Consider the following 23,713-nt stretch of genomic DNA (forward strand, 5'->3'; position numbering starts at 1 on the left):
TGAAAGGATGCACTTGCCTGCCGCAGGCTGACATTTAAATGATCAGACACATGTTAGGCTGACAATGTCAACTCTGCTTGTGTACAGGCAGATCATCCACAAAGGAAGATGTCTCTATTCCTCTGACCAGGAATAAGGTGCACTTACTTTCTTGTTACGGGTCTCCGTGTGCATCTCGGTTGCCGGAGCGGTGCAGCGGCGGAGGGGTGGAGCAGCAGGAGCAGGAGGGGGTCGATCGGGGCTTTGGGTGTAGCACTATCTGAACCAGAACTGTCAGAGGGGAGACAGGATGTTTTCTTTTTGGGGCGGTGCTATTTTTCCACCTTTACTGTGAATTTTCGGGATATATAGGAACACGATCCCTGCCTCTTCCAGTGTGTCTGTTCAGTTCATATCCACAGCAGCGTCGACGGCTCCCTGAGCTTCATCCCCCCCCAAACAAATCAGAAATACGGCCGGGGCTTTCTGCGTCTCTCCCTCTCTCTGAGTCGGCTTGTTGTTGCCGTGTATTCAAGGGCTGGGCTCTCTCTCTCTGCCTTTTCCTCCTCCGCCTCTCCTTGCTTGTGACCCCACCCTGCGTCCCCACCCCTCATCTCTCTGTCAGTCAGCAGAGCTGCAGCCCTGCGGAGGAGCCGAGCCGAGCCGAGCCGAGACCAATCGAGCTGGACCAGTGGACCAAGGTGCTGCTGCACAATCCTCTTCAAATGCGAAGAGGGGGATAATGAATGCAACCTGCAGCTCATGCATCTCCTTCATAGCATGCAGCGCCCATGTCACCTTACTGACGTCATGCAGAGAGCTAATTGTGGGTGCGGAGGGTGGAGACATATCCTACAAGGCTTTGCAAGCCTCACCTTTGACAGATATAATACTGACCCAGACGTGCCTAAATTCATTGTATCAATAAGTTATAAAATAAATATTTATATAACTGAAAATAATACAATTGAAAATACCTACAGAAATTAAATGAACGCATGAATTCATAGCTCTGTGCTGTTTCAATGGTTGGAAATATAATTATATATTCAATAAATTTATTATTTATTGGTTTATGACCCTTCCTCGATAGAAAGCAGCCATGCCTACTAAAAGACGCGCTTATAGACACACCCTGAATATAACAAGGTGTGGCGCCACTGAGGATTTTATCGTCTTCATTTTCTTGTACAGCTCTTCCCACTACAGAAAAGAAAATATTAAGGCTTGTCCGGACTTATTTTGATTTTCAAATAGATGGCAACCTTATTAGAAACAACCGAACTGGAAAAATAATCCAGTCACACTTTTATCGTGCATTATTTTACATAAAGTAAACGCCCCGTTTTATTTTACGCTCTAAATCTATCTCAGCTACAATATTTATACGTTCATTTTTAAATTACTGTAAAGATAAAACCCACCTTTCAGTTTATGTGACGCTCACGCTAAAATTCAACTACATTTCCCATCATTCATTGTTGCTACCGGATTCGGAAACCCTAAACGGGAATCATGCGGAGGTAAACAACACTTTCTGTATGAGGGGAAATTGTTTTGTTTTTTTAAAGAATTTTCTCTAGCGTGACTGAAAAATATTTGGTTTTAGTCTCAGTTTAACTTTAAAATTTGGTGAAAATGCGGAAATAAAGCAGTTGCTTAGCTGTCGCGTCACTTAGTTCGGTCATGTTCCTCTTGTTGTCATAGAGATAGCGCCACCGGGTTCCAAGCTAGCATGTGTTTTATTGTTTCTGTTTTATTGGAACATACGTTTGGTTTTACTGCACACTGTTGTGTCCAATGCTGACATGGACCTGCTGCTGCATAACTGGTTTCTACCCAGACCCTGGAGGTTGTATATTCAACATAAACGTGGGAGAAGTAACAGAAATATTTTGTATTTTGCCCACTATAAAGCCCGTTCTGGGGTAACCTGGTCCAACTCCGTACATAATTCGTTGTTTTGTTGGTCTATTCTATGATACAGCCGCAGAAAACACGACTTAAGTACAGCCCGTCATTCAGCAGCTTGCAGAACCACCTTTAGCAGCATCATCTCAGCAGTTAGGTATACTATCAGCCGCTCACATCGTCGTGGAGGTGTTTTCTTCAATACTTCTTTACAACTTTGCTTCAGTGCATTGAGATTTGCAGAAATTTCATTCTGCACAGCTTTCTTGAGGCTCCACCACTGTATGTCAATCTGGTTGAAGTCTGGGCTTTGACTGGGCCATTGCAACACTTTGATTCAGTTCGTTAGGTATAATTGGCAGTTGTCAGGACAGGTTTTCTTGCATTTTACTCTGGATTATTTTGATAATCAGAAGAGTTCACAGTAACTTAAAAGTGTTCAGGTTTGGCTGGAAAATAAGCCCGAGTCATCGTCTGTCCACCACCGTGTTCAAAGTTTGTTGGAGGTTTCTCTTTTTTGAGTTAAAATGAATTAAATCATCTTTATTGGTCATTGCACATGTACAAAATGTCCATGGGACATGGTTTTAGACATCTTCTGATTCAGTCAGACTTTGCAAACCATATTCTTTTAGTAAGAAACCCTTCCAGGCTATAGTTGTTCATTCAGTTGACCATTGTAAATTTCTTTCTGCACTGGAATTTGAACACACTTGTGCCTGCTTCAGACTAGCAAATGTTAAATAACAGCTTTTATAGAGCTGCTGCTGATCATTTCAGCAATAGTGTTTCATTAGTAGCACCTGGCTGTTCTTTTCCCTCTTTAATCGCATGGAAGTAGAAATTGTTTACTCAGTTTTAAAGACTCAGCTTCTTATAAATAATCTCTCTCTTTGTTAATGGTGGATCGCAGATTGTTTGGAAATGGCCTTTTAAACCCGATTGTTGGGCGGCAGCAGTTGCCTCTCCAAGGTCATTTCTGTTGTCCTTCCTTCTTGAAGCTGTGTTAAACTCCTGTATTGTCCAGAGCATTAAACTACCCAAATTCTGTCATAGTTCTATTTTTACCAAAAGGCAGACAAGCACAGAGAAAAGCAGAGAGGTGGTCGAAAACTCCTTTAATTTAAAGCGAGTCCACTTACATGCAGGCGAGGTGCAGGGTGACAAGATTATCCAGTTCAAGGTCAAAATCCCAAAGACATCTCATGAGGACATTGAAAAGACATAACGACAGCGCGTGGAACTTAAATACAGACAAAGGTGGACAAGAAACAATAGGGCAGGTAATCAGAGGAACAGGGAACAGGTGACACAAGGAGGCTGGGAGGCAGAGGGAGCAGGTGAAACAGATTAACCAATAAGGAGAAACACAGACCCAAGCAGAACAGGAGAAAAGATGACTAGAATAAAAGTAAACAGTAACTAAAGCTAACCTGTTAAAGGAGGAATTGGAGAATAAAGATAAACAGAAGAAACAGAGCTAAGAGGAACAATGAATGTAAAGGGAACAGAAACTGAGTAATTAACAACTAAAAGAGGAAAACTAATGATGAGAGGAGAACAGACAGGGAGGCAAAAGGAAACCAGAATTGTCAGAACACAAAGTGATGAACAAGAATACAAAACTTCAAACAAGAGCATCTAGTAAAACAAAAACACCAAACCACAAAGTCCAAAATCTCACATCCTGACAAATTCCTGTTTTTATGTAGGTGATCACACTGATGATGACCGTTTATTTAAGTGAACTGAATTTTCAACACTTGGCTGCTACTTTCATTGTTAAATACTACTTTGTTTTTCCCAAAGCTGCACTGACATGGACACTTTTTTGTCCACATAACTGAATATTAGACGATTCTTTTAGCTACACTTGTTAATAAATAAAATCTAGCACTGGATAGTTTACATTTAACATTGAAATAAAAAGGATTTATTTATTAGCATTGGAGGTGAGTGATATAGACTTTAAAAACTGTATCACAGTATTTTTTGGTATTTATCACAGCAAAGATTTAAGTGACAATGTGAGATTCAGCACAGTCTGACTTTAAATGTGTTATTGCATGAAATCAAACATAAAAATCATGAATATTATTAACCTGTCTATTTTAATAGCCACGTGTAGTCTATGCTACTTATCTAAGAAATAATAAAACTGGTTATTTATATCTTTGTATACATCGTGTTTTCAGAAATCACTTTTCTGATCATGTGTATGCCTGTGTCATCTGAATAAGATGATTACCGACAATGTCAGGTTCATTAAGATTTCTGTTGAAACTACTAGTTGAATAACTATTTTGTCTTAATACTAGGATGAAACATTGTGCAGGTCTCTGCTTGCAGAATGAAATGTGTACAAACGTAGCTCAAAACCAAATTGTCCCAAGTAAACATATATTATATCATTGTCATAAAACAGGTCTGGGTGTCTCACTGGTAAAGGCAGGTGTGGCACCTACCTCAGGAGGTCAGCCAGTTTTGTGCTGCTTCACCTTTTTTATGTTGTTTTTGCAGGAATTCATAAATAATGAAAGGTGCTGTAAATCCTGTCCAAAACCTGAAGAATGTTTTTCTCATTTAAAAAAATAATTAAAGCAATTCCTTTAATACTTAATAAGTCCTTTTAAGTAATTTCACTCAGTAACTAATGCTACTTGCTAATGCAAAATAATTTTCTATAATGTAAAAAACATTTATGACCAAAACAAAGCTCGTTCTATAAGTTCTTCAAACCTTCCAATGTTTTTTTTTTTGTTTTTTTTTTGATTATTTAAAGTCTTGTGTTGGTAAAACATGTGTGTTATGACAGAGCATCGTAACACGGTTGCATTATGATTGTGGTTTCAGCTGCTTCCTGCTCCTGTATCAGCGTCATCAGAACCTTGTGCCTTGACTTGTGTCTGTTTAAAACGTTTCAGAGTGAGCCGGAGAGCCTGTGAGGAGGGCCCCCTGCTGGAGGAGCAGGAGACGGAGGGCCAGAGGCAGCTGCACAGCCTCCTGCTGCAGCAGCTCCACACCGGCGTCGACATTGACCGGTCAGAAACTATTCTTACACCTATATTTTTCTAATGATTTTAAATAGATTATACAAAGATGTATGTAAGCCAAGGTTGTCCGTAATTCATTATTAAGAGATATTTGTCCCCAAGTTTACAGGTTGGCTGTCTAGTTATTTAGTAAGACAAGCTTTTGCTTTAAGATGGGTCTAACATGAGCATTTCTTGTTTTCCATCCTGTACAAACGCCAGAACACTTCAGAATGATCTTTAACAGCATTGCATTGATCAGTGATAAATGTGGTCAACTTGAAGATCATAGTCCTGATTTCCGGGTTGAAATATAAAATATTCAATCATCTTCAGAGTTCAAACCATGAAATACTAACCTAATAAAATAATTATGAAGCTGTTATGAGGACAAAACGAGTTCAAAGTTATGTTATCTGGATGGATGATGTACATGTCGACTTCATATTATAATGTTTATCACTTTGGTCTCTTGTCAGAGGTTTTATTGTACTTATACACAATTTTCAGTTAAATTGTGACTCTCGTTCTCCCTTAAAAAACTTAACGTGTTAAAGAGTGAAGTTAGACTCATATTTGTCTAAAAGTGCAGATCAAACGCCTATGTTAACTCCACTGTCTCACAGAGCAGCCTGGAGAATTTAATTACAACAAACACTCGGGGCTACAGGTTCATACAGTTATTCCACCTTCTAAAACATCTGAGGCAAACATCCAGACCTTACAACTGTGAAGCTAAATGTCTAAATGATTTTCCCTGCAGCTGCCTTTAAAGATTATTTACGTCACTTTGAAATCACCTCCTTCTTACAGATGTGTAGCCAAAAGGCAGTGCTTCGCTCCGGCGGCGCTCTATCGGCCGTTCGGGGAGCAGGCAGCGGGTGTGAGGAGTCTTACCCAGTTTCAGGCTCTGCAGGATGGGGAGAAAGAGCTGGTCGGTCTGCGGGAACTGGGCCTCACTGATGCTGAGATCCAACTGTGGCAGAGCAGAGATGCAGCAGACGCAGGAGATAAGGTACAACTCTCAGAAATGATTAAACTTTTAGGTAACTTTCATAGACTGAACGTGCTGAACATCACTCTGTCTCACAGTCCAACGGTGTGTGTGCGGCTCCGGATGCAAAGCAGCAGCGACTGCAAGTGATCAAGGACAAGATCGAAGCCAGAGCGGAGCTCCTGTCCCGACCACAGCGCTTCTCCGCCAGCCGGCCACTCTCACGCCGGGAGATGGAGATTGAACAAGCGCTGTTCCAGGGGAACGACCGTCTGGGCTTCCTCACAACTCTCTACCATCAAGGTATTGTTCAACAAATGTCAACCAAGCTGTCAGAGAAGAGAGGTGAAATCATTGTAGAGATGTCAGAGAAAGACTTCTATTCCAAGAGGAACTCAAACAATACAATTCTTGATTTTCTGCTTTAGAATGATATTTCTGAAAAGGTGGAATTATATTTTCTCAATTCCAGATGTTAAATTACACCCTTCACACGTCTTCTGAACATTTATAGAACTCACATGTTGAGATTTTCTTTGTCTAACTTGATGCTGGGAACTGTTCTTTGTCTGCCTGTCAATTTCCTTCATTCTTTAGCTTTTTCAGTTACTCTGTACAACTAATTATCCTCAAAAAGACTCTATAATGTCTCAGATACAAGTTAGAAAAGAAAAAGAAAAAGATCAGACTCTTTAAATGCGGCACCTTGCCAAAGTATTTATACCTCTTGAATGTTTTCACATTACAACCACAAGCATCAGAGTATTTTATTAGGTAGCATATAATTGTGAAGGGGAAAGACAAGGATACATGGCATATGAAACAGTGTGGTGTGCATTTGTATTTGGCCTTGTTGAGTAAATACCTCAGAGAAACACATTTTGCTGCAGTTAGAGCTGCAGGTCTGGCTGTATGTTTAGTTCAACTCTGATCCTATGTCTGCTGACAAACAACATCACCACAGCATAATGTTGCCACCACCGTGTGTTACCACAGGGATGGTGTGTTCAGGATCATGAGCAGTTTTAGTTTTTCTCCACATATAGTGTTTTACATGTAGGCCAGAAAGCTCAATTTTGAGCAGAGCATCTTCTGCCATATGTTTCCTGTGGCCCTATTATGTTTTACAGCTGTATTTATTCACAGATAAAATGACTTCTGAAGGAAATTGTTTGTACAGGATCTTATTTACGGGTATCAGACTAAAAGTTGCTGAAGATCATGTATTTTCCTTCCACTTCACAGTTATACAGTAGTTTGTGGCTGTACAGTGATGAAATGTGAAACATTTCAAGAAGTATGAAAACGTTTCCAGGGTATGTATATAAATAGCAATAGAAATAGGAAAATATAGGGTAAAATTGTCTGAGATTTGTGGTTTCCATCCCAGATGGTGTCACAGATGAGAGCCAGCGGGGGGCGTCATACTCTGACCCAATGGACGCTCTTTACAGAGATGTTCTGAGGTGTCAGAAACAATTTTCACCAGAGGACTCAGAGGGACAACAAACAATGAGATTCTCATCTTCTTCAACATCCGGCACTGCATCTGATCAGTCACAAAGCTCTCAGAGCAACAGCAACCAATCAAAAGACTCATCTCACTGTGGGTCAGATCTGCACAGTGACGGCACCTCAGAGCAGCAGCAGATCCCACAGGACAGAGCAGAGACAGACCGACCATCTCCTCCTGTACGGATAGATCTGAACCAGCCAATCAGCAGCCTAGGTGGAACATCAGCAGCAAGGTCAGGAAAACCATTGACTGTCAGTGGCGAGATCGAGACGCTTACAGATGAAGAAATCTTGAACAACCGTGAATCTGATGAGGGGATCCGGAGCATCGCAAGGTTCCAAAGCTACCAGCCAGGAAAACTTTCCAAGGTACCTTAAGACTGGTCTTACAGATATGAAATATTTGTTATTGAGATGATCTGAGTGGTTACAGACTCTCTGAATTACCTTCATCTCTGTTGGGACACTAGACTGCTACTCAGCTCCTGTAAGAGCTCATAACTTATACATATTGTCCTGCTGTAGGTTCTATGTGTGAAGAACCTAAGTGCACAGGCATCCATCGCACAGCTGGTGGCGCTGTTCTCCAGATTTGAGCAGAAGGATGGGCCTCCAGTTGTTTACCGGCTGCTGACGGGAAGGATGAAGGGTCAGGCCTTCATCACGCTGCCAGGTGATGCATTTAGTTTTGGGGGTTACTGGATTATCTCTGCTATTTACTCTCTTTTCAAGGAAAAAGTTATAGTCAATCTTTTTTTACCATTTTCTCCTGAAGTCATTATTGGACATTTATGTCAGCGGATGCTTTCCTTTTAATGAAGTAAATTCAATAGTTCCCTCAATAGTTTTATTTTGTCAGTAGAGGCTGATGACGGTAGATCTGCAGCACCTGCTCCCTGCTTTTTAATTCCTTTAGAAACGACGCTGTTAGTTTTTCACTTCGTTTCATCTCTACCCCCTCACTTTTCTTTTTCAGGAATAAATAAATGACTCTGTGCACACTCTTTTATGAGTTAGGTATTCGATATTTGTGTGTTTTTTTTCTGTAACAGACACTGAAACTGCCCAAAATGCCCTGCAGTTGGTCCATGGATACCGGTTGCTCGGGAAACCTTTGGTGGTTGAGTTTGGCCGCAAGCGACAGGAAGAGGAGAAACAAATGGAGCAGGAAGGAGAGAAGAAGGAAATTAAAAGACAAAAAAATCCATCAGACTTGTAAATAACAGCCTGTAAAACTGCACATGATATGTATGCCTCCCTGGATATAAAAGTGCCGTATTTTACCATACAATTTGTGACAACTGCCTCTTTTTATTTCTAGAGCATTTCTTTTTCTCTCATGTTGTAAATCGTTTTATTGTTAAATTTAAATGTAACTAATACAAATAAGCTGAAATCAATAACTAGTGCAGGTATTTAACTTAAACATTGCATTCTGATATATTTATTTTATATATTAAACATTTCTTAAGGTTAATAAAGTTATCTTGTTTCCTAGTATCCTATTTTTTTATGTCAGGCATTTTATTTTATTTATTTTTATTTATAATTCATATTTTTTATGATTTTATTTTAACAATTTCATTCTCAGACATAAAATGCTAGAATTAAATCTTGTATTTATTGCGGTGGCATGGTGGTACAGTTAGTCGTACCGTTGCCCTGCAGCAAGAAGATCCTGACTTTTTCTGCACGGATTTTACATGTTTTCCCTGTGGATTCATGGGTTCTCCCCGGGTACTCCGGCTTCCTCCTACGGTCCAATAAAAGACTTGCATGCATGCATGTTTGGCTGTCCTGTGATGCAGGTAAAGATGAAGGTAAGGAACCTTCTGTTCTCACTGTCACCAGTTCTTAAATTGCTGCACAGATCCAGCATGTACACAGTAATTTATTTTCTTTTTAAAGCTCTTGAGAAGAAGAATTAATCTTCCCATGCTTCCTCTGTAACTACAACATGAGCTTTTAGTTTTTTAAAATAGTTTTTAAATCAGGATATGTAGTATTCTTCTTTTGGACACTAGGTGGAGACCGAAAGTGAAGGTTGGTTTAAAATGTTCCAATGTTAGCTGTCTTTTTAAAAAGAACCTTTTTACATTTCTTAAGTTTCTCGAATCTGGACAGATGTGTTTGTATGAGGGGGTTTTAGTTCGAGAATAGTAGAAAACTTTATTTTAGTGAAATGCAACGTTTTCAGTGGCGTTCCTAAATTTAAACACAACAGAAATGAGTTGAAGAGTGAAAATTGGAATGTGATTTAGTGAGGTTGTACTTCATGAAGCATTTCTGCTGAGTAAACATTTTATTTATTTAAGGTGGCGCTTTCTCCGCTAAACCTTGCTGTCCTGATTTCAGACTCTTTCTTTCACAAGCTGCTTCTAATTTGGGCAAATTTCCACAAATAAATTTAAACCTGTAAAATATTTTTTTTATTGATTACCTTCTTGACCGCTGGGTCTCATAAAGAGGATATTTTTACACAATAAGCCTGTTTAAGCGCTGTTTTCAGTCTAAATCAGCAGTTTATTGACGATGCTTTTGGTATAAGAGGTGTAAAAACACATCTTTTAGACTCATCATTTTCACATGCAGTGTTGCTGCAGCTCTGTTGCTCCTGCAGATGTGTGATAAGTCTCTGTGAAGTTTTTCAGATTGAGTTTATCTTTCCCACTGTTGCATGTGATCATAGTCCACTGGTGTTGTGTCTGTTAGTTTATGTCCGGGTGGGAGACAGGGACTCGCTGTATTCAGTGCTGGGAATCAGATTGCTTCTTCCCTCCCATTGATCAAATTGTCCTCTGAGAATAGATTGAATTCTTGTGTAATCAAAGGTTCACAGGCAAGAGTTGATAAAAATGTGACGCCTTTAGGTATTTTAGTGTCTCATAGACTCCATCACTGAAACTGCTGCATAAAGAAATTAAGGTATTTTTAATTTGTACCCTGCAAACGGCAAATGTTAGCATGTATTTTAAAGACAGTTTTCTCCAATTAAAGTGGAATCTACACCACAGACCATCACCTGAAATTTAAAAATGTTTTATTTTAATTACAGCTTTTATTTTGGCATTGGGGCTAAATTGCATTCATGACCTGTTTAGAGCTTAAACTGCTCATTGATTGGAGTGAAGCGAGGCCTTTGTTTGTTTAAGTCTGTTTGTGTCAGTGTGCTGTTTGCCTTCAGTTCAGGGCTGTGATCTTTTTCTCATTCCAGTCAAAAGAAAACATTGGTCGAACCTCACCTACTGCATAAAAGAAACACAAAAACCCAGTATCAAAAACTCCAGCTTTAAACCGGATGTTCACAACAACAACAATTTTACTTCTTGCATTAATTACAGAGGATTGGGTGGCGGAAGAAGGTGGAGACCTCAGCGGCCCGATCCCCGGATGCTTAGGCTGGCTCTAGGGACGTGGAATGTCACCTCGTTGGGGGGGAAGGAGCCTGAACTTGTGCGGGAGGTCGAGAGATATCGACTAGAAATAGTCGGGCTCACCTCCACGCACAGCATGGGCTCTGGAACCCATCTCCTTGAGACGGGTTGGACTCTCTTCTACTCTGGAGTGGCCCACGGGGAGAGGTGGCAGGCTGGGGTGGGTTTGCTTGTTGCCCCCCAGCTCAGCCGTCTCCTGTTGGGGTTTACCCCAGTGGATGAGAGGGTCGCATCCCTGCGCCTTCGGGTTGGGGATAGGTCTCTGACTGTCATCTCGTCCTACGGGCCGAGCAGTAGTGCGGAGTACCCGGGCTTCTTGGTGTCCCTGTCGGGGGTGCTGGATAGTGCCCCTCCCGGGGACTCCATTATTCTGCTGGGGGACTTCAATGCCCATGTGGGAAACGACAGTGACACCTGGAGAGGCGTGATCAGGAGGAATGGCCTCCCCGATCTAAATCTGAGCGGTGTTTTGTTATTGGACTTCTGTGCTAGTCACAGATTGAACACCATGTTCAAACATAAGGGTGTTCATCAGTGCACTTGGCACCAGGACACCCTAGGCAGGAGGTCAATGATCGACTTTGTTGTCGTATCATCAGACCTTCATCGGGTGAAGAGAGGGGCTGAGCTGTCCACTAATCACCAGGCAAAAACTCGGGCCTGGGAAGAGTTCGGTGAGGCCATGGAGAAGGACTACCGGTTGGCCTCGAAGCGATTCTGGCAAACCGTCCGGCGCCTCAGGAGGGGGAAGCAGTGCTTTGCCAACATTGTTTATAGTGGGGGTGGGAGGCTGCTGACCTCGATTGAGGACATTATCGGGCGGTGGAAGGAGTACTTCGAGGATCTCCTCAATCCTGCCATCACGCATTCCGTGGTGGAAACAGAGGCTGGGGACTCGGGGTTGGACTCTTTCATCATCCGGGCTGAAGTCACCAAGGTGGTTAAAAAGCTCTGCGGTGGCAAGGCTTCGGGGGTGGATGAGATCCGCCCTGAGTACCTCAAGTCTCTGGATGTTGTGGGGCTGTCATGGTTGACACGTCTCTTCAACATTGCGTGGCGGTCGGGGACAGTGCCTCTGGACTGGCAGACTGGGGTGGTGGTCCCCCTTCATAAGAAGACCGGAGGGTGTGTTCCAACTATAGGGGGATCACACTCCTCAGCCTCCCTGGTAAGGCCTACGCCAGGGTATTGGAGAGGATAGTCCAGCCAATAGTCGAACCCCGGCTTCAGGAGGAGCAGTGTGGTTTTCGTCCCGGCCGTAGAACACTGGACCAGCTCTATACCCTCTACAGGGTACTCGAGGGTTCATGTGAGTTTGCCCAACCGGTTCACATGTGTTTTGTGGACCCGGAGAAGGCATTCGACTGTGTCCCTCGTGATGCCCTGTGTGGGGGTGCTTCAGGAGTATGGAATCGGGGGCCCTTTATTAGGGGCCATCCGGTCCCTGTATGAGCGGAGCAGGAGTTTGGTCTGCATAACCGGCACTAAGTCGAACCTGTTCCCGGTGCATGTTGGACTCCGGCAGGGCTGCCCTTTGTCACCGATCCTGTTCATAACTTTTATGGACAGGATTTCTAGGCGCAGCCAAGGGCCGGAGGGGGTCTGGTTTGGGGACCAGAGGATTTCGTCTCTTCTTTTTGCAGATGACGTGGTCCTGCTGGCCCCCTCTAGCCAAGACCTACAGCATGCGTTGGGCAGTTCGCAGCCGAGTGTGAAGCGGCTGGGATGAAGATCAGCTCCTCCAAGGCAGAGGCCATGATACTCGACTGGAAAAGGGTGGCTTGTCCTCTTCAGGTTGGAGGGGAGTTCCTGCCTCAAGTGGAGGAGTTCAAGTATCTCGGGGTCTTGTTCACGAGTGAGGGAAGAATGGAGCGGGAGATCGACAGACGGATCGGTGCAGCTGCTGCAGTAATGGGGGCACAGTGCCGGTCCGCTGTGGTGAAGAGAAAGCTGAGCCGAAAAGCGAAGCTCTCGATTTACCGGTCGGTCTACGTTCCTACCCTCACCTATGGCCATGAACTTTGGGTCATGACTGAAAGAACGAGATCCCGGATACAAGCGGCTGAAATGAGCTTCCTCCGTAGGGTGGCCAGGCTCTCCCTTAGAGACGGGATGAGGAGCTAGGACATTGGGGAGGAGCTCGGAGTAGAGCCGCTGCTCCTCCACATCGAGAGGAGCCAGTTGAGGTGGCTCGGGCATCTATACCGGATGCCTCCTAGACGCCTTCCTCAGGAGGTGTTCCAGGCACGTCCCACCGGGACGAGGCCCAGGGGACGGCCCAGGACACGCTGGAGGGACTATGTCTCTTGGCTGGCATGGGAACGCCTTGGGCTTCCCCCGGAGGAGTTGGCGGAGGTGTCCCGAATAAGTGGAAGATGACGAGTATGAGCATTAATTACAACGGTAGATTTCCTTTTTATATTGTATAAAAAAACATTTTATTCATTTCTTTCCCTCAAAAGTAACACATTTTATAGGCTAGTGATTAAAAGTGCATTAGTAAACTGGGATTTCTGTACATTTTGCACAATAATTCATGCCTTAAAGCTTAATAAAACACATAACCATCCTAAGCATGAGCCAGCAAAGCATTAAAACAAATGTTTTATTTCTGCAGCATACTATGACTCGGCCACATGGTTTTCAATTTCTTTGTTTACATGCAGTCCTTGATGGATTTACAGATGCGTTTTGGGTCATTATCATGTTGCAGTGTCCAGTTCTTTTTCAGCTTTAATATTTTTACAGATGATGTCACATTTTCACCCTTTGATGCACAGTAGATTTCATGCTGGATTCTGTGATGGTGAGCTAGAAAGGTCCCGCTGCATCAAAGCAGCTCCAAACCATGACACTCCCAACTCCATGCTTCACAGTTGGTGTCCAATTATTTTCCTGGAATACTAGCTAATTATAGTCTTACCTTCATATTTAGCTTAAAGAGCAAAGGCTTCCTCACTGCACATCTCCCATTAAAGCCAAGCTTGTGCATACACCAATGATAAAGGCATGCACTGTCATCCTGCTGTAGGTCCTGTGATGAAACCTTATGGTTTTTGGTGACTTTTTTCAACCTCTTGCAGTCTTCCTTGGGTGTTAACTTGCTTGGACAGCCAGACCTGGTCATGTTGGCAGTTCTTCTAATTGTCCTCCACTTGTAGACAATTTTCTGTACAGTGGAATGGTTCATTTCAAATTCTTTTGAGACCTCTTGATATCCCTTACCAGACACATAAGCTGCAAGAACTTCAGCATGGTCTGAGCAAACCAAAGTAACTGTTTGAGGTTTAAACAGGGTGCTTTCTGCAGACAGTGCTGGTCGTTTTTGCTATCAAAAAGATGATACTTTGCACTAGATTACTTACTTTACTGTTAGTTTATGTAAGTTATAAAATAAAGCAAGACCATAAGAATGTTGAAGGTGGTATACCTTTATTTGTGAATAAAAAAAAGATTTTTGTTGTGTGCTTAAATTTCTCATACAAAGTGAAAAGAAAAAAGTGGAAAACGTCATTTAGAATACGCATATTCCCAAGACTTTATACAGAAGCTTAAAAACAAGTATTTTTACACTATCAAGGCCTGCTAATATTTTGGCAATGTCTCTGATTTCATAATAAATGAATCAGTTTACAGAACTCAGTGTGATAAAGGCCTGAAGAAAGGATTTTAAGGAATTTAAATTAGCTGTCGTACTGAAAACTCTTAAAAATCACAATTACAACAAACATGAAATACTCTTCTGCTTTCATTTTGTGGTTCGGTCTCAGCATCCACAAACTGGACTTAAGCAAAGTGATTTGAACTCTTCGCTTAAACTTTGTTCTTGAGAGGAAATTATATATTAATGTAACATATTTTATATTTGTTTACATTTCTTTTTAAGACTGTGTTAATAATTACAGTTCCATGAAAAGCAAGGCAAGATAAAACGTTACCAAACACCATTCTAAATAAACAAGTCTTAAGAAATCCAAAACTGTTTTAAAACAGCTTTGTTGGGAAAATGTAATGTAATCCGTACTTGACTGGGACTTACAAGGTACGTTCAATAAACTTATAAGGTACTTTTTAAACCGGGCTTCTTGAGCCTATATGGTACTGAGCATTGCGTACCTTTGGGATAAAAACAGTTTTGGAACAGCACTGTTTGGAAAAATAAGATGTGAACCAGATATTTTCCTGGGATTAAAAGGTTTCTTTCCTGGGAGCTACAATTTTCCGTCAAAACCAGATTCAATTGGGAGATTACTTAAAACCTGGTACTTTCCTGAAACCTACCATATTCTATCTGAACCAGGCTGTATTATGAGGTAATTTGTCCTTTTGGTACTGTCCTTGGATCTTACAGGTTGTAACAGTTGTAAGCGGCCACCTTTTGGAAGTCAGAGGGTACTTTCCATCAGCTTGTTGGTATTTACGGTAACAAAGCCCTTTTGGAAACCATACCGGAGAAGGCTTGGACTGGTTCGTGGTGTTAACATATCCTTTAAACCTCTTAAAGTCTGAGCATCCATCATTTTTAGGAGGACAGAAATATAAATTCTGGGGTCTATGGGAATTAACTGCCTGCTCTGCTTTGGCCAGATGCAACAGAGCAGATTGGAACTGTTAGGGTCATTGGATATAAACCCAACTGATTTGCAAATAGGAGAAGGCTCTTCCCATAAAAAAAAAAACATATTTTCTTCTCGATTTTAAAGAGCTTAGATCTGAAACAGATTATTAGAAATAAAAACTTTATGGGTACAGTAAAGAAACTGTATGAAGAGTAAAAAACGCTGCAACGCCCACTAAAATGCTGCCTCCTTCCATATTCAATATTCAGTTCTTTTACAGAATCATAAGTCGTGTTAGTGTTTCATTCATGGAGTGCTGGAATCATATCAGACATATCCTGTGATGTCATATCCTGCTGCAGTGGGCTTCTTAGCTCCTGGGGTTTCATGAGCGCCTGACTCTGAGCTACTTGTATTTCGGACGAGTGTCTGTCCCCTGCTGGGTGTGTTGATGCCCCCCACCTGCAGGGTGGGGTTGCGGTAGGTCTGTGAAGTTGTTCGAGCTCCTGTGCCAGACATGTTGACTCCTACCGGATAAGGATATCCTCCTCCTTGCCACCTCCCACGCCCCCCCTCGTGTTCCTCAAAGAAAGAGGCACTCAGCAACCCGCCACCCAGCATGGAGATGAGTGCAGAGGCCAAGCCGAGGTAAAGGCACTCTCCAAGCTCGTACTTCATGCCAGCAGGTATGTTTGGGCTGTAGAAGGTTTGGACCACCTCGTGTGTGGTCCATGCTACAGGTACAAGAGCCAGGAAACCTGCAGTGAGAAACAAAACCCCGCCAGCACCTGCCACACGACTCTTAACTGTCCCTGCATTCTCCAAGCAAAGAGTGCACTGCATCCCTATGGATGCTATGGCAATTGCAAGGATGGACAATACTACAGAGATGACCATGAGAGCACGAGAAGCCTGCAGGTCAGCAGGCAGTGCCAGCATGGAGTTGTAGGTCTCACATTGGAAGGCCCCCGTGCTCTGATAGACGCACTCCATCCACAAACCCCTCAGGTTTGCCACAACAGTGACGATATTAGAGCCAATGTGCGCAGTAGTCCTCCAATAAGGCAGCACTGTGGCAACCAGGGTTCCCAGCATGCCTAGGAGGCCCAAGAAGAAGCCCATCAGCTCCAGAGCTAGTGATGCCATGTCAGCAACAGCAAAGACAGAGATCTAAAACCAAGCACATTGAAGAAATTACAAAACATTATTTGTGCATTATTTTTGCATCAGAACTACTTTTGCCTTATATAGTGTTCACATCAAGAAGTACACGCTGTGAAAGAAAACACAGAAACCAATATGAGAGACATGAGTCTTTCAAAAAGGGACCTAATTTCCATGAAGAAGATGCACAGTGTGGGCATGCCAATAATTTGTAGAACATTTGAACATTAGAACTTATTAAAATACTGAAGATACCAACATTTTATGCCACAAATAAAAGACAAAAAAGCAGATGGGACAATATAAAATTGCTTTTGTTTTTGTGCAATGCGTCTGTAGTGTGTTAGAGTCAGTAGAAGAGCCTCTCACAGAGGTCGAGTCTCGCAAACTTAACAGAGGAAATTAATTTGTTGCTCATCAACTACATGGTCTAAAAACTTTTAATAAGCCATATTTGTACAAATAGTCAGTGTTAACACAACAGTCCAACCATTTCCAATTCAAAATTCCAGTCAAAATTAGCAACGAGTGAAGAGTTTAACACCATTATTTTTGTAGAAAACGGATTTAAATGCAGTATTTCACTGACTTGCAAAATTCTGCATGATTTCATTTTTAAGTTTTTACAATGCCTAATCCACTAACTGCGTGCAATATTGTATATTTTTCTGAAATGTTCAAATACCTAGCATAGCATTGTTAGCTTAGCCAACCTTTGTGTGACATAGTTCAAGTTTATTGCTAACTGTAAATCAGGGTAAAAATGCTCACCAAAACAACTACTTTAAAATGAGCTAAAATAGTTGCCTAATAAAAGTTGTGAATATTGTTTTTATAAAGCAGCATTATCTTGTATTATATATACCCATATGCTTTGAGTTTCTGATTATAAAGCTACAGAGCTTGCCATCATACTCATGTGTTCTGTTTTTGCTTTTTTGTCACATCTACATATTTACAGTCATAAAATAATTTATTTTAGACAAATATCACCAGAGTTGGGCTGGAAATGGCTATCCAAACCAATCTGGCCCTATGTAAAAACATTAATGGTACCCTTGATAAATCATGGATTAACTGTGGCCTTTTTGTAAAGCTAAGCTTAATTTCAGTAGCCACACCTAGGCCTGCTTACTGCAAAATCTGGACCAGGTCTGGCAAAAACTTAAATAGAGCCCATCGGGCAATATGAAGTAGGCTCTCAACAAGTAACATCATGCCTCGAATAGATGAGAAACAAACTCATTGATATTCACCTGTCAGGAAATAGTTAAAGGTTTTATAACAGCAACTAACCACAGTGGAGAACATGAAAAAATTGGCCTCCAAAGATCGGCACATCGATAACTTATCCAAAAGGTCACGAAAGAACTTGTAATAACATTTACAGATTCCAGAATAATAATTGGAAAAAATGGCATCAGTGGGAGATTTCCAAGGCAAAACCACTGTGACCCGGGCTCAAATCACATTTTCCCAAAAACATCCTGATGATCCACAAGATTTTTGAGCAAACATTTTGTGGACTGATGACACAAAAGTGGCATTTTTTTGGAAGATGTGCGTTAAACAAAAAGCATACTAACTGTCAAACATTAACTGAGAATGCTTTGCAGCTTCAGGACCTCGACAAATTGCCACAATTGACAGAACCATGCTGTCTACGCTCTACCGGAAAGCCCTGAAGTGCATAGATTACAAAGCCAGACTACCAGAGCATTTTTTAAAAGGTTGTTTATATTGTTTATATTCCAATGTTGTGAATACAGCTTTATGTCCACCTACATCCCTGGTGTCCCAGAAAATCCTGACCGCTACTGTTCGACCATCAGTTCATGCCCTTAAAGCTCAAGTGTACTTTAGCTGTGCAGCAGGATAATGATGCAAAGCACACACCCAAGTCCAAAGAACATTTTGGAGTGGCCTAGTCAAAATCTAGACTTACGTCCTGTTAGGATGTTTTGACACGGCCCTACACAGGTCGTCTATGCTCAGTGACCTTCCAGTGCAGCTCAGTTAAAATAATTCTGCAAAGAAGAATGTGCCAGAAGTCCTGGTCGGTGACGTAAAAGACTTATTGCCAGGTATTCCAAAGGCGTGTTGCCAGTTGTTGCTGCCGAGAGTGGCACAACAAGTTATCAGGTTTAGGGGGTGGCGGTTTTGCAACATATGGCCAGACTGGCTTGCAATTTAGGTCTTTCTCAAGTTGGAAATTATAGAGCTACATTTTACCAAATTTACCTAATAATTTTGTTGTACTTTTCTGGAATTAAAAAGTACTTTAAGAACAACATGAGCATAGGTTTTCTTTACTGGAGTGTGTAACTAATTAGGTACCAAGCACATTCATGGCTTTGATTTTTGTTTTACTTCAGTGCATTAATTCTGTTAAGTGTGCATGCTTGTGTAATAAACAAATGCAAACAGCCTTGGTTAAATCTTCCCTATAAATAATAGAATTAAATAACCTTTTAACAGCAAAGTAACTGTTTCAGATGGGATTAAAATTGCTATAGCATTCATACACTTATACCTCCACCAGATTTATATTTGAAATTGTTTTCATTCAGTGGAGAAGTCTGTTTTAGAAAATAACACAGGCATCTCTCAAAAGACAACAATTCAAAAATGATTGTCAAATAATAAGAATTATTTTCTATTTGTTTTATTTAGATTTTAATAAAAAATGACATGTCAGAAATTATTTAAATCCTTTTTATTAATCAAAAATCTTTATTGCCAGAATGTAATTATACAATAATCATAAATATAAAACAATACACACTATTTGACATATAAATAACTAAATATATGTGTCAATAACAATTTACATATATACGTACATCATAATTATGGCTTCTGTGCTGCAGTGCACCATGAAGTAATTGGAAATGACACGATGGGGGGATCTTTATCATCTGATTGGTTGATTTCATACAACTGTTAACAACCAAAGTAGTTTTGTTTCACCCATTGGCTTAAATGGCTGAGGCCAAAGTAAAAAATACATTTCATTCATGATGTCTTGCAGCATTTAGTTATGATATAAATCATTTCTCAATTAATTTGTTAAAATGTATATGCTTTTATAAATTACTACATTGTTTAAAATGAGCGATATAGATAAATAATTCTAGGTTTATTGCTTTGTATATTTTTTTCCAATTTTAGGTAATTGATGGAACATTTTATCATTTATTTAATAATTGAATAATAGTAATTTATTACTGTGGCACTTTTAGACCTCCATACTTACCCTGTGATCAATATTCCTTCTTTACTGAGGTTTATGTTTTTAGAAGAATTTACTTTTTGCCAGATCATCTTTTTATTCCTTTTGAGCGGTATGCGGCTATAAAGGCTCATGAAAGCCAAAGTGCTGACATTCAAATCTTATGTGAAGCCAAGGCTATCAATCTAATTGTTCATCTGTATTCATTCAGAATCCTGTAATATATGTTGTTTCATTCAGAACTTGAAACATTGTTTCACCTGAAAATACATTAATATGTAGCACACACACAAACACATCCATTTTTCATGCATTACCTGGGACGTCTGCAGGTTGGGGAAGAGCCAGACACTGAATCTGTTGAAGATTTGATTCTGCTCCTTTGCTGCAGTTGGTGAAGTTGCAGATGCAGAGGATGAGGAGGTAGAAGGAAAAGATATAGCCTGCAGCCAGTACAGATTTTGTCCACCACTGGTATTTCTGTTTAACCTGCTCCTGCTTTTCCAATTGGGAAAGTATTTTCTTCTGGCTGGATCAGACTCTGACTGCTCCCTCAGTCCTTAACATAGTGGCAGTTGTCGTGTTGCTGCTGAATGGCACTGGCTGGATCAGACTAAGGGAGCCAGAAAAACACTTTTAGGACTAACGCGAAGAAGAATGTATCCAAAGATCTGCGTTTTATAAATTATCTTCTTAAGAAACCAAAAAAGCAGGGCAAGATATCCTCACTGTTGTTCTGTCAATGTCTCTCATCTTAGTCTCGGTCAGATTCTCTGGTGTCTTTATTTAAAATTTGGGTCAGTGTCCTTCCTTTCAGACCTTCACCTAATGTCATGTACACACACACTGAAACTTGAATCTGATAGTGACATACATTCCTGTTAACCGGGTTAATCATTTTCTTGTTTGTCATTTCTCAAAAAACCCAAAAAACCTTTGGTACATCGTCAGAGGCAATTTTGACCGAAAGCAAAAGGTTCAGCAACTCCCTGTGAAAGAATGACAGTTATAGAGCATTAGTGATATTGATATTTAAACTTCATGTTTTAATGTTAATAGAACAAACCAGGTCCTCAGATCAGTGACATGTCATGTAGATTTGCTTGCTAGTTATATATTAGAGTACATTTTCAAAGTTGTTTTGATAAAGAATAACAATGGTAACATTAACTGAATGATAAAAACTACAAAACTTTTTATTTGGCAAGATTTTAGGTTGGAAAGAAGTTTAGATCCTCCGCAGTACTAACTAGCTAAGCTGAAGTTAGCTTACTAGCTCAGAAATTAGCTTTTGAAACAAAAGTCTTATTTTTATATTAATGAGGATTGATCAATTTTCTCCTGTTCTTCTACTAAAAATCTATCAAACCTTAAATAAATTAATTTGATTTGTGTGCATTTTACCTGGGAATTGCAGAACTGAAATTATAAACAGGACCGGGACATATGGGTAAAGTTTCATGGTAAAATATGGATAAATAATATGTTCATTGAGGTTATAGTTCTCCTTTTAATAATTACTGATAGATCCATGTTCAGTTAGATATGAAATTTTGAACACTTGTGTTCAATTTACCTTCATTGACCAGTTCCCATAAATCAACACTGTCAGCCTGATTGAAGTCTGACTCCTATGCTATATGCTAACACCAATAATTTCTCTGATTGACCTGAATGGAATGGTGAAAGTCCATTAAACTTGCAATAGTGTCAGTCATAGTCCGTCTCAATCACTTGTTTAATAAACTAATCACATTAGCCTACCCTGTGAGCAAATTGAAAGTCTATTTTAAGACCCCACGTTTTTCCCTTTCAGAGCCTACAAAACAGGTTAAAACAACCTTAACAAATGAACAGCCCTTAAAACTGAAAGTAATTGCCATAAGGTGAACAAGAATCTGCTCATAGGTGTTGCCTGACTTATTTTGCATTTGCCCCAGGATGTATGATCCAGAAATATTTCCCAATCCAATTTCAACAAAAAAGTACCAACTGTTAAACAATGGAGTATCTAAAACTCCACTTTAAAAACTTTAAAAAGTCAGACTGGAAGGAAAATATAATGGCAAAGGAAAAGAATAAAGGATTTTGCACCATAGTGTTTGTCCAGATGAGACTGCACTGTGAAGCCAGCTTTAGATTGAGTCACAAATGCACTGTAAAAGTAGTGAACATTTAGGAAACGTGATATATTCATGTCTAAACTTGAAAGCCGTGAGTTAGCCAAAATGCCTATTTTAACTCTAAATAGAAATATGGTTTTACATAAAGATTATGTTGTTCTGAAGATCTGAAGGCTTTGATTCAGATCCAAAATTCATATTTAATTCGTATTTTGATGTCTTATTCCCCAGCATTTTATGTCATTTGTGTGTTTTTGTTGTGTTTGAAGTACATAGATAACAAAGCAGACTACCAGAGTAAATATTGCTACATGCTCATTCAGGAGGAGTGAATGCTGCAAGTCACTGACTGGATGCAATCTGCTGGGTTTCCTTAGACAGAAAAACTTTTTATCCAATTTGAATAAATAACTGACTGCACTGTTCACTAGTTAGGATTAATTGGAATGCATGTACCTGACTTTTGTAAAATGTTTTGAGACAACATGTGTTGTGAATTGGCGCTATAGAAATAAAACTGAATTGAAACAAAATTGAATATTTCAAAGGTTGTATATATTATTTATATATATATACAACAATTATATTGTCTAACAGCCCTGGCGTTGAACTATTATTGTTAAACTGCTGAGTAAAACTTAAGTAAATTAATCAAGTTACAATTCAACTGGTTTTATCTATTTTCAACAGAAAGCTAAGAACAGTTTGAAAATATTAACAAATCACTTCATCTCTTGTTCTTCCTTTTTTATTCACCTATGATTATTTATTTAGATAAGTTAATTAAGCTACATATATATATTAAGTTAAAATTCTTTGTTTTAATGATGCATATTGACTATAAATGTGTATATTATTAGAAGCAGAAGGAATCTAAAGCAATTTATTAAAGTATTTCCCATAGTTTTCTTTTTGGGTGTAAAAATGTAATTGTAAATGAGAGAATTCAATTAATTCTAAGGTAAATATTGTTCAGTATCATCTTACCTAAAACTGAAAAACAATTTTTATTTCTATAAAAAAAAAAAAACACATTAAACATGAAATTTCTCCAGAAATAGTAAAACTAGATTCAGTTATCATATCATAATTTAAAAATAATGAAAGCAAAATAATTCAATTTTGTTAAATATTCTGTAAAAGTAAATCAACAGCACATTTCTGTTTTTTGGCTCATCTGATGCTCCATACCCAAACTGCTTTCAGGCTGCAAAGAAAAGATGTCAATTTACTTCTCAGTTAGGCTGACAGCAGACTTGGCAGCCTCCTGGATTTAATCAATTAAAATATGTTTGTTGGCTTGTCAGTTTTTAAACTAATGATCCCAATAAAAAAAGGTGGGAAAAGCCCATAAATAAATATTACATACCATGCCAGGGTATCCTAGGATGAAAGTGAAACAAACTCAGTTTTAGTCACTAAGTTTGCTGCTCATTGAGTTCCCAAACTTGAGTCTTCAGTTTGCGATCCTTCAACCTGGCCTCACATGGCCACAGCATCATAATGGGATTAGGTTGTAATCCAGCCACTTCCCCTACAAAGCAGACTGAAAGGCCAACGTCCACACTCTCTGAAACACTAAGTCATTATTATAAACCACAGAGAGGCATTATATTGACACGCTGCATTTCAATGAGCCTGTTCAGGTCAGCTTGGGACCCTTTGTTATTATGTTGGAGCTGGCTGGCAGTCAGTTGCTGTGAACCACAGAAATAAACATGCTTACATAATAATTTTGGTAAAGATTTTGGTTTGTTTCTGTTTCTGCAG

The 23,713-nt window shown here is 40.1% G+C and overlaps 3 protein-coding genes across 6 annotated transcripts in view; 1 reads left to right on the forward strand and 2 right to left on the reverse strand.

Moving 5' to 3' along the window:
- The window catches only part of klf8 (Kruppel-like factor 8), an 85,531-nt gene extending 84,963 nt beyond the window's left edge, over positions 1-568 (reverse strand). The window contains exon 1 of the mRNA XM_047378494.1: positions 148-568. Coding sequence (XP_047234450.1) covers positions 148-174 — 27 coding nt within the window. The 5' untranslated portion in view covers positions 175-568. The remainder of the gene's footprint in view (positions 1-147) is intronic.
- Positions 569-1,400: 832 nt separating this feature from the next.
- On the forward strand, positions 1,401-8,719 carry rbm41 (RNA binding motif protein 41). Of its 4 annotated transcripts, none has more exons than XM_047378489.1 (8): positions 1,773-1,831; positions 1,967-2,047; positions 4,815-4,931; positions 5,736-5,937; positions 6,015-6,219; positions 7,307-7,800; positions 7,957-8,104; positions 8,484-8,719. In XM_047378489.1, exons 1-8 carry the CDS (start codon positions 1,788-1,790, stop codon positions 8,648-8,650), a joined length of 1,458 nt encoding a protein of 485 aa, XP_047234445.1. In that variant the 5' UTR covers positions 1,773-1,787; the 3' UTR covers positions 8,651-8,719. The 4 variants fall into 4 exon arrangements, with proteins under 4 accessions (XP_047234448.1, XP_047234447.1, XP_047234445.1 ...); XM_047378490.1 differs by having other exon boundaries at positions 7,310-7,800; XM_047378492.1 differs by lacking the exons at positions 1,773-1,831; positions 1,967-2,047 and adding an exon at positions 1,401-1,502.
- A 5,561-nt stretch (positions 8,720-14,280) lies between these two features.
- Positions 14,281-23,485, reverse strand: cldn2 (claudin 2). The gene is made up of 3 exons (XM_047378558.1): positions 23,313-23,485; positions 20,138-20,433; positions 14,281-16,594 (listed from the first exon to the last, which is right to left on the reverse strand). Exon 3 carries the CDS (start codon positions 16,568-16,570, stop codon positions 15,752-15,754), a length of 819 nt encoding a protein of 272 aa, XP_047234514.1. The 5' UTR covers positions 16,571-16,594; positions 20,138-20,433; positions 23,313-23,485; the 3' UTR covers positions 14,281-15,751.
- Between the last annotated feature and the right edge of the window lie 228 nt (positions 23,486-23,713).

The sequence above is a fragment of the Girardinichthys multiradiatus genome, chromosome 11 (genome assembly GCF_021462225.1).
Source record: "Girardinichthys multiradiatus isolate DD_20200921_A chromosome 11, DD_fGirMul_XY1, whole genome shotgun sequence".
NCBI classification, from domain to species: Eukaryota; Metazoa; Chordata; class Actinopteri; order Cyprinodontiformes; family Goodeidae; genus Girardinichthys; species Girardinichthys multiradiatus.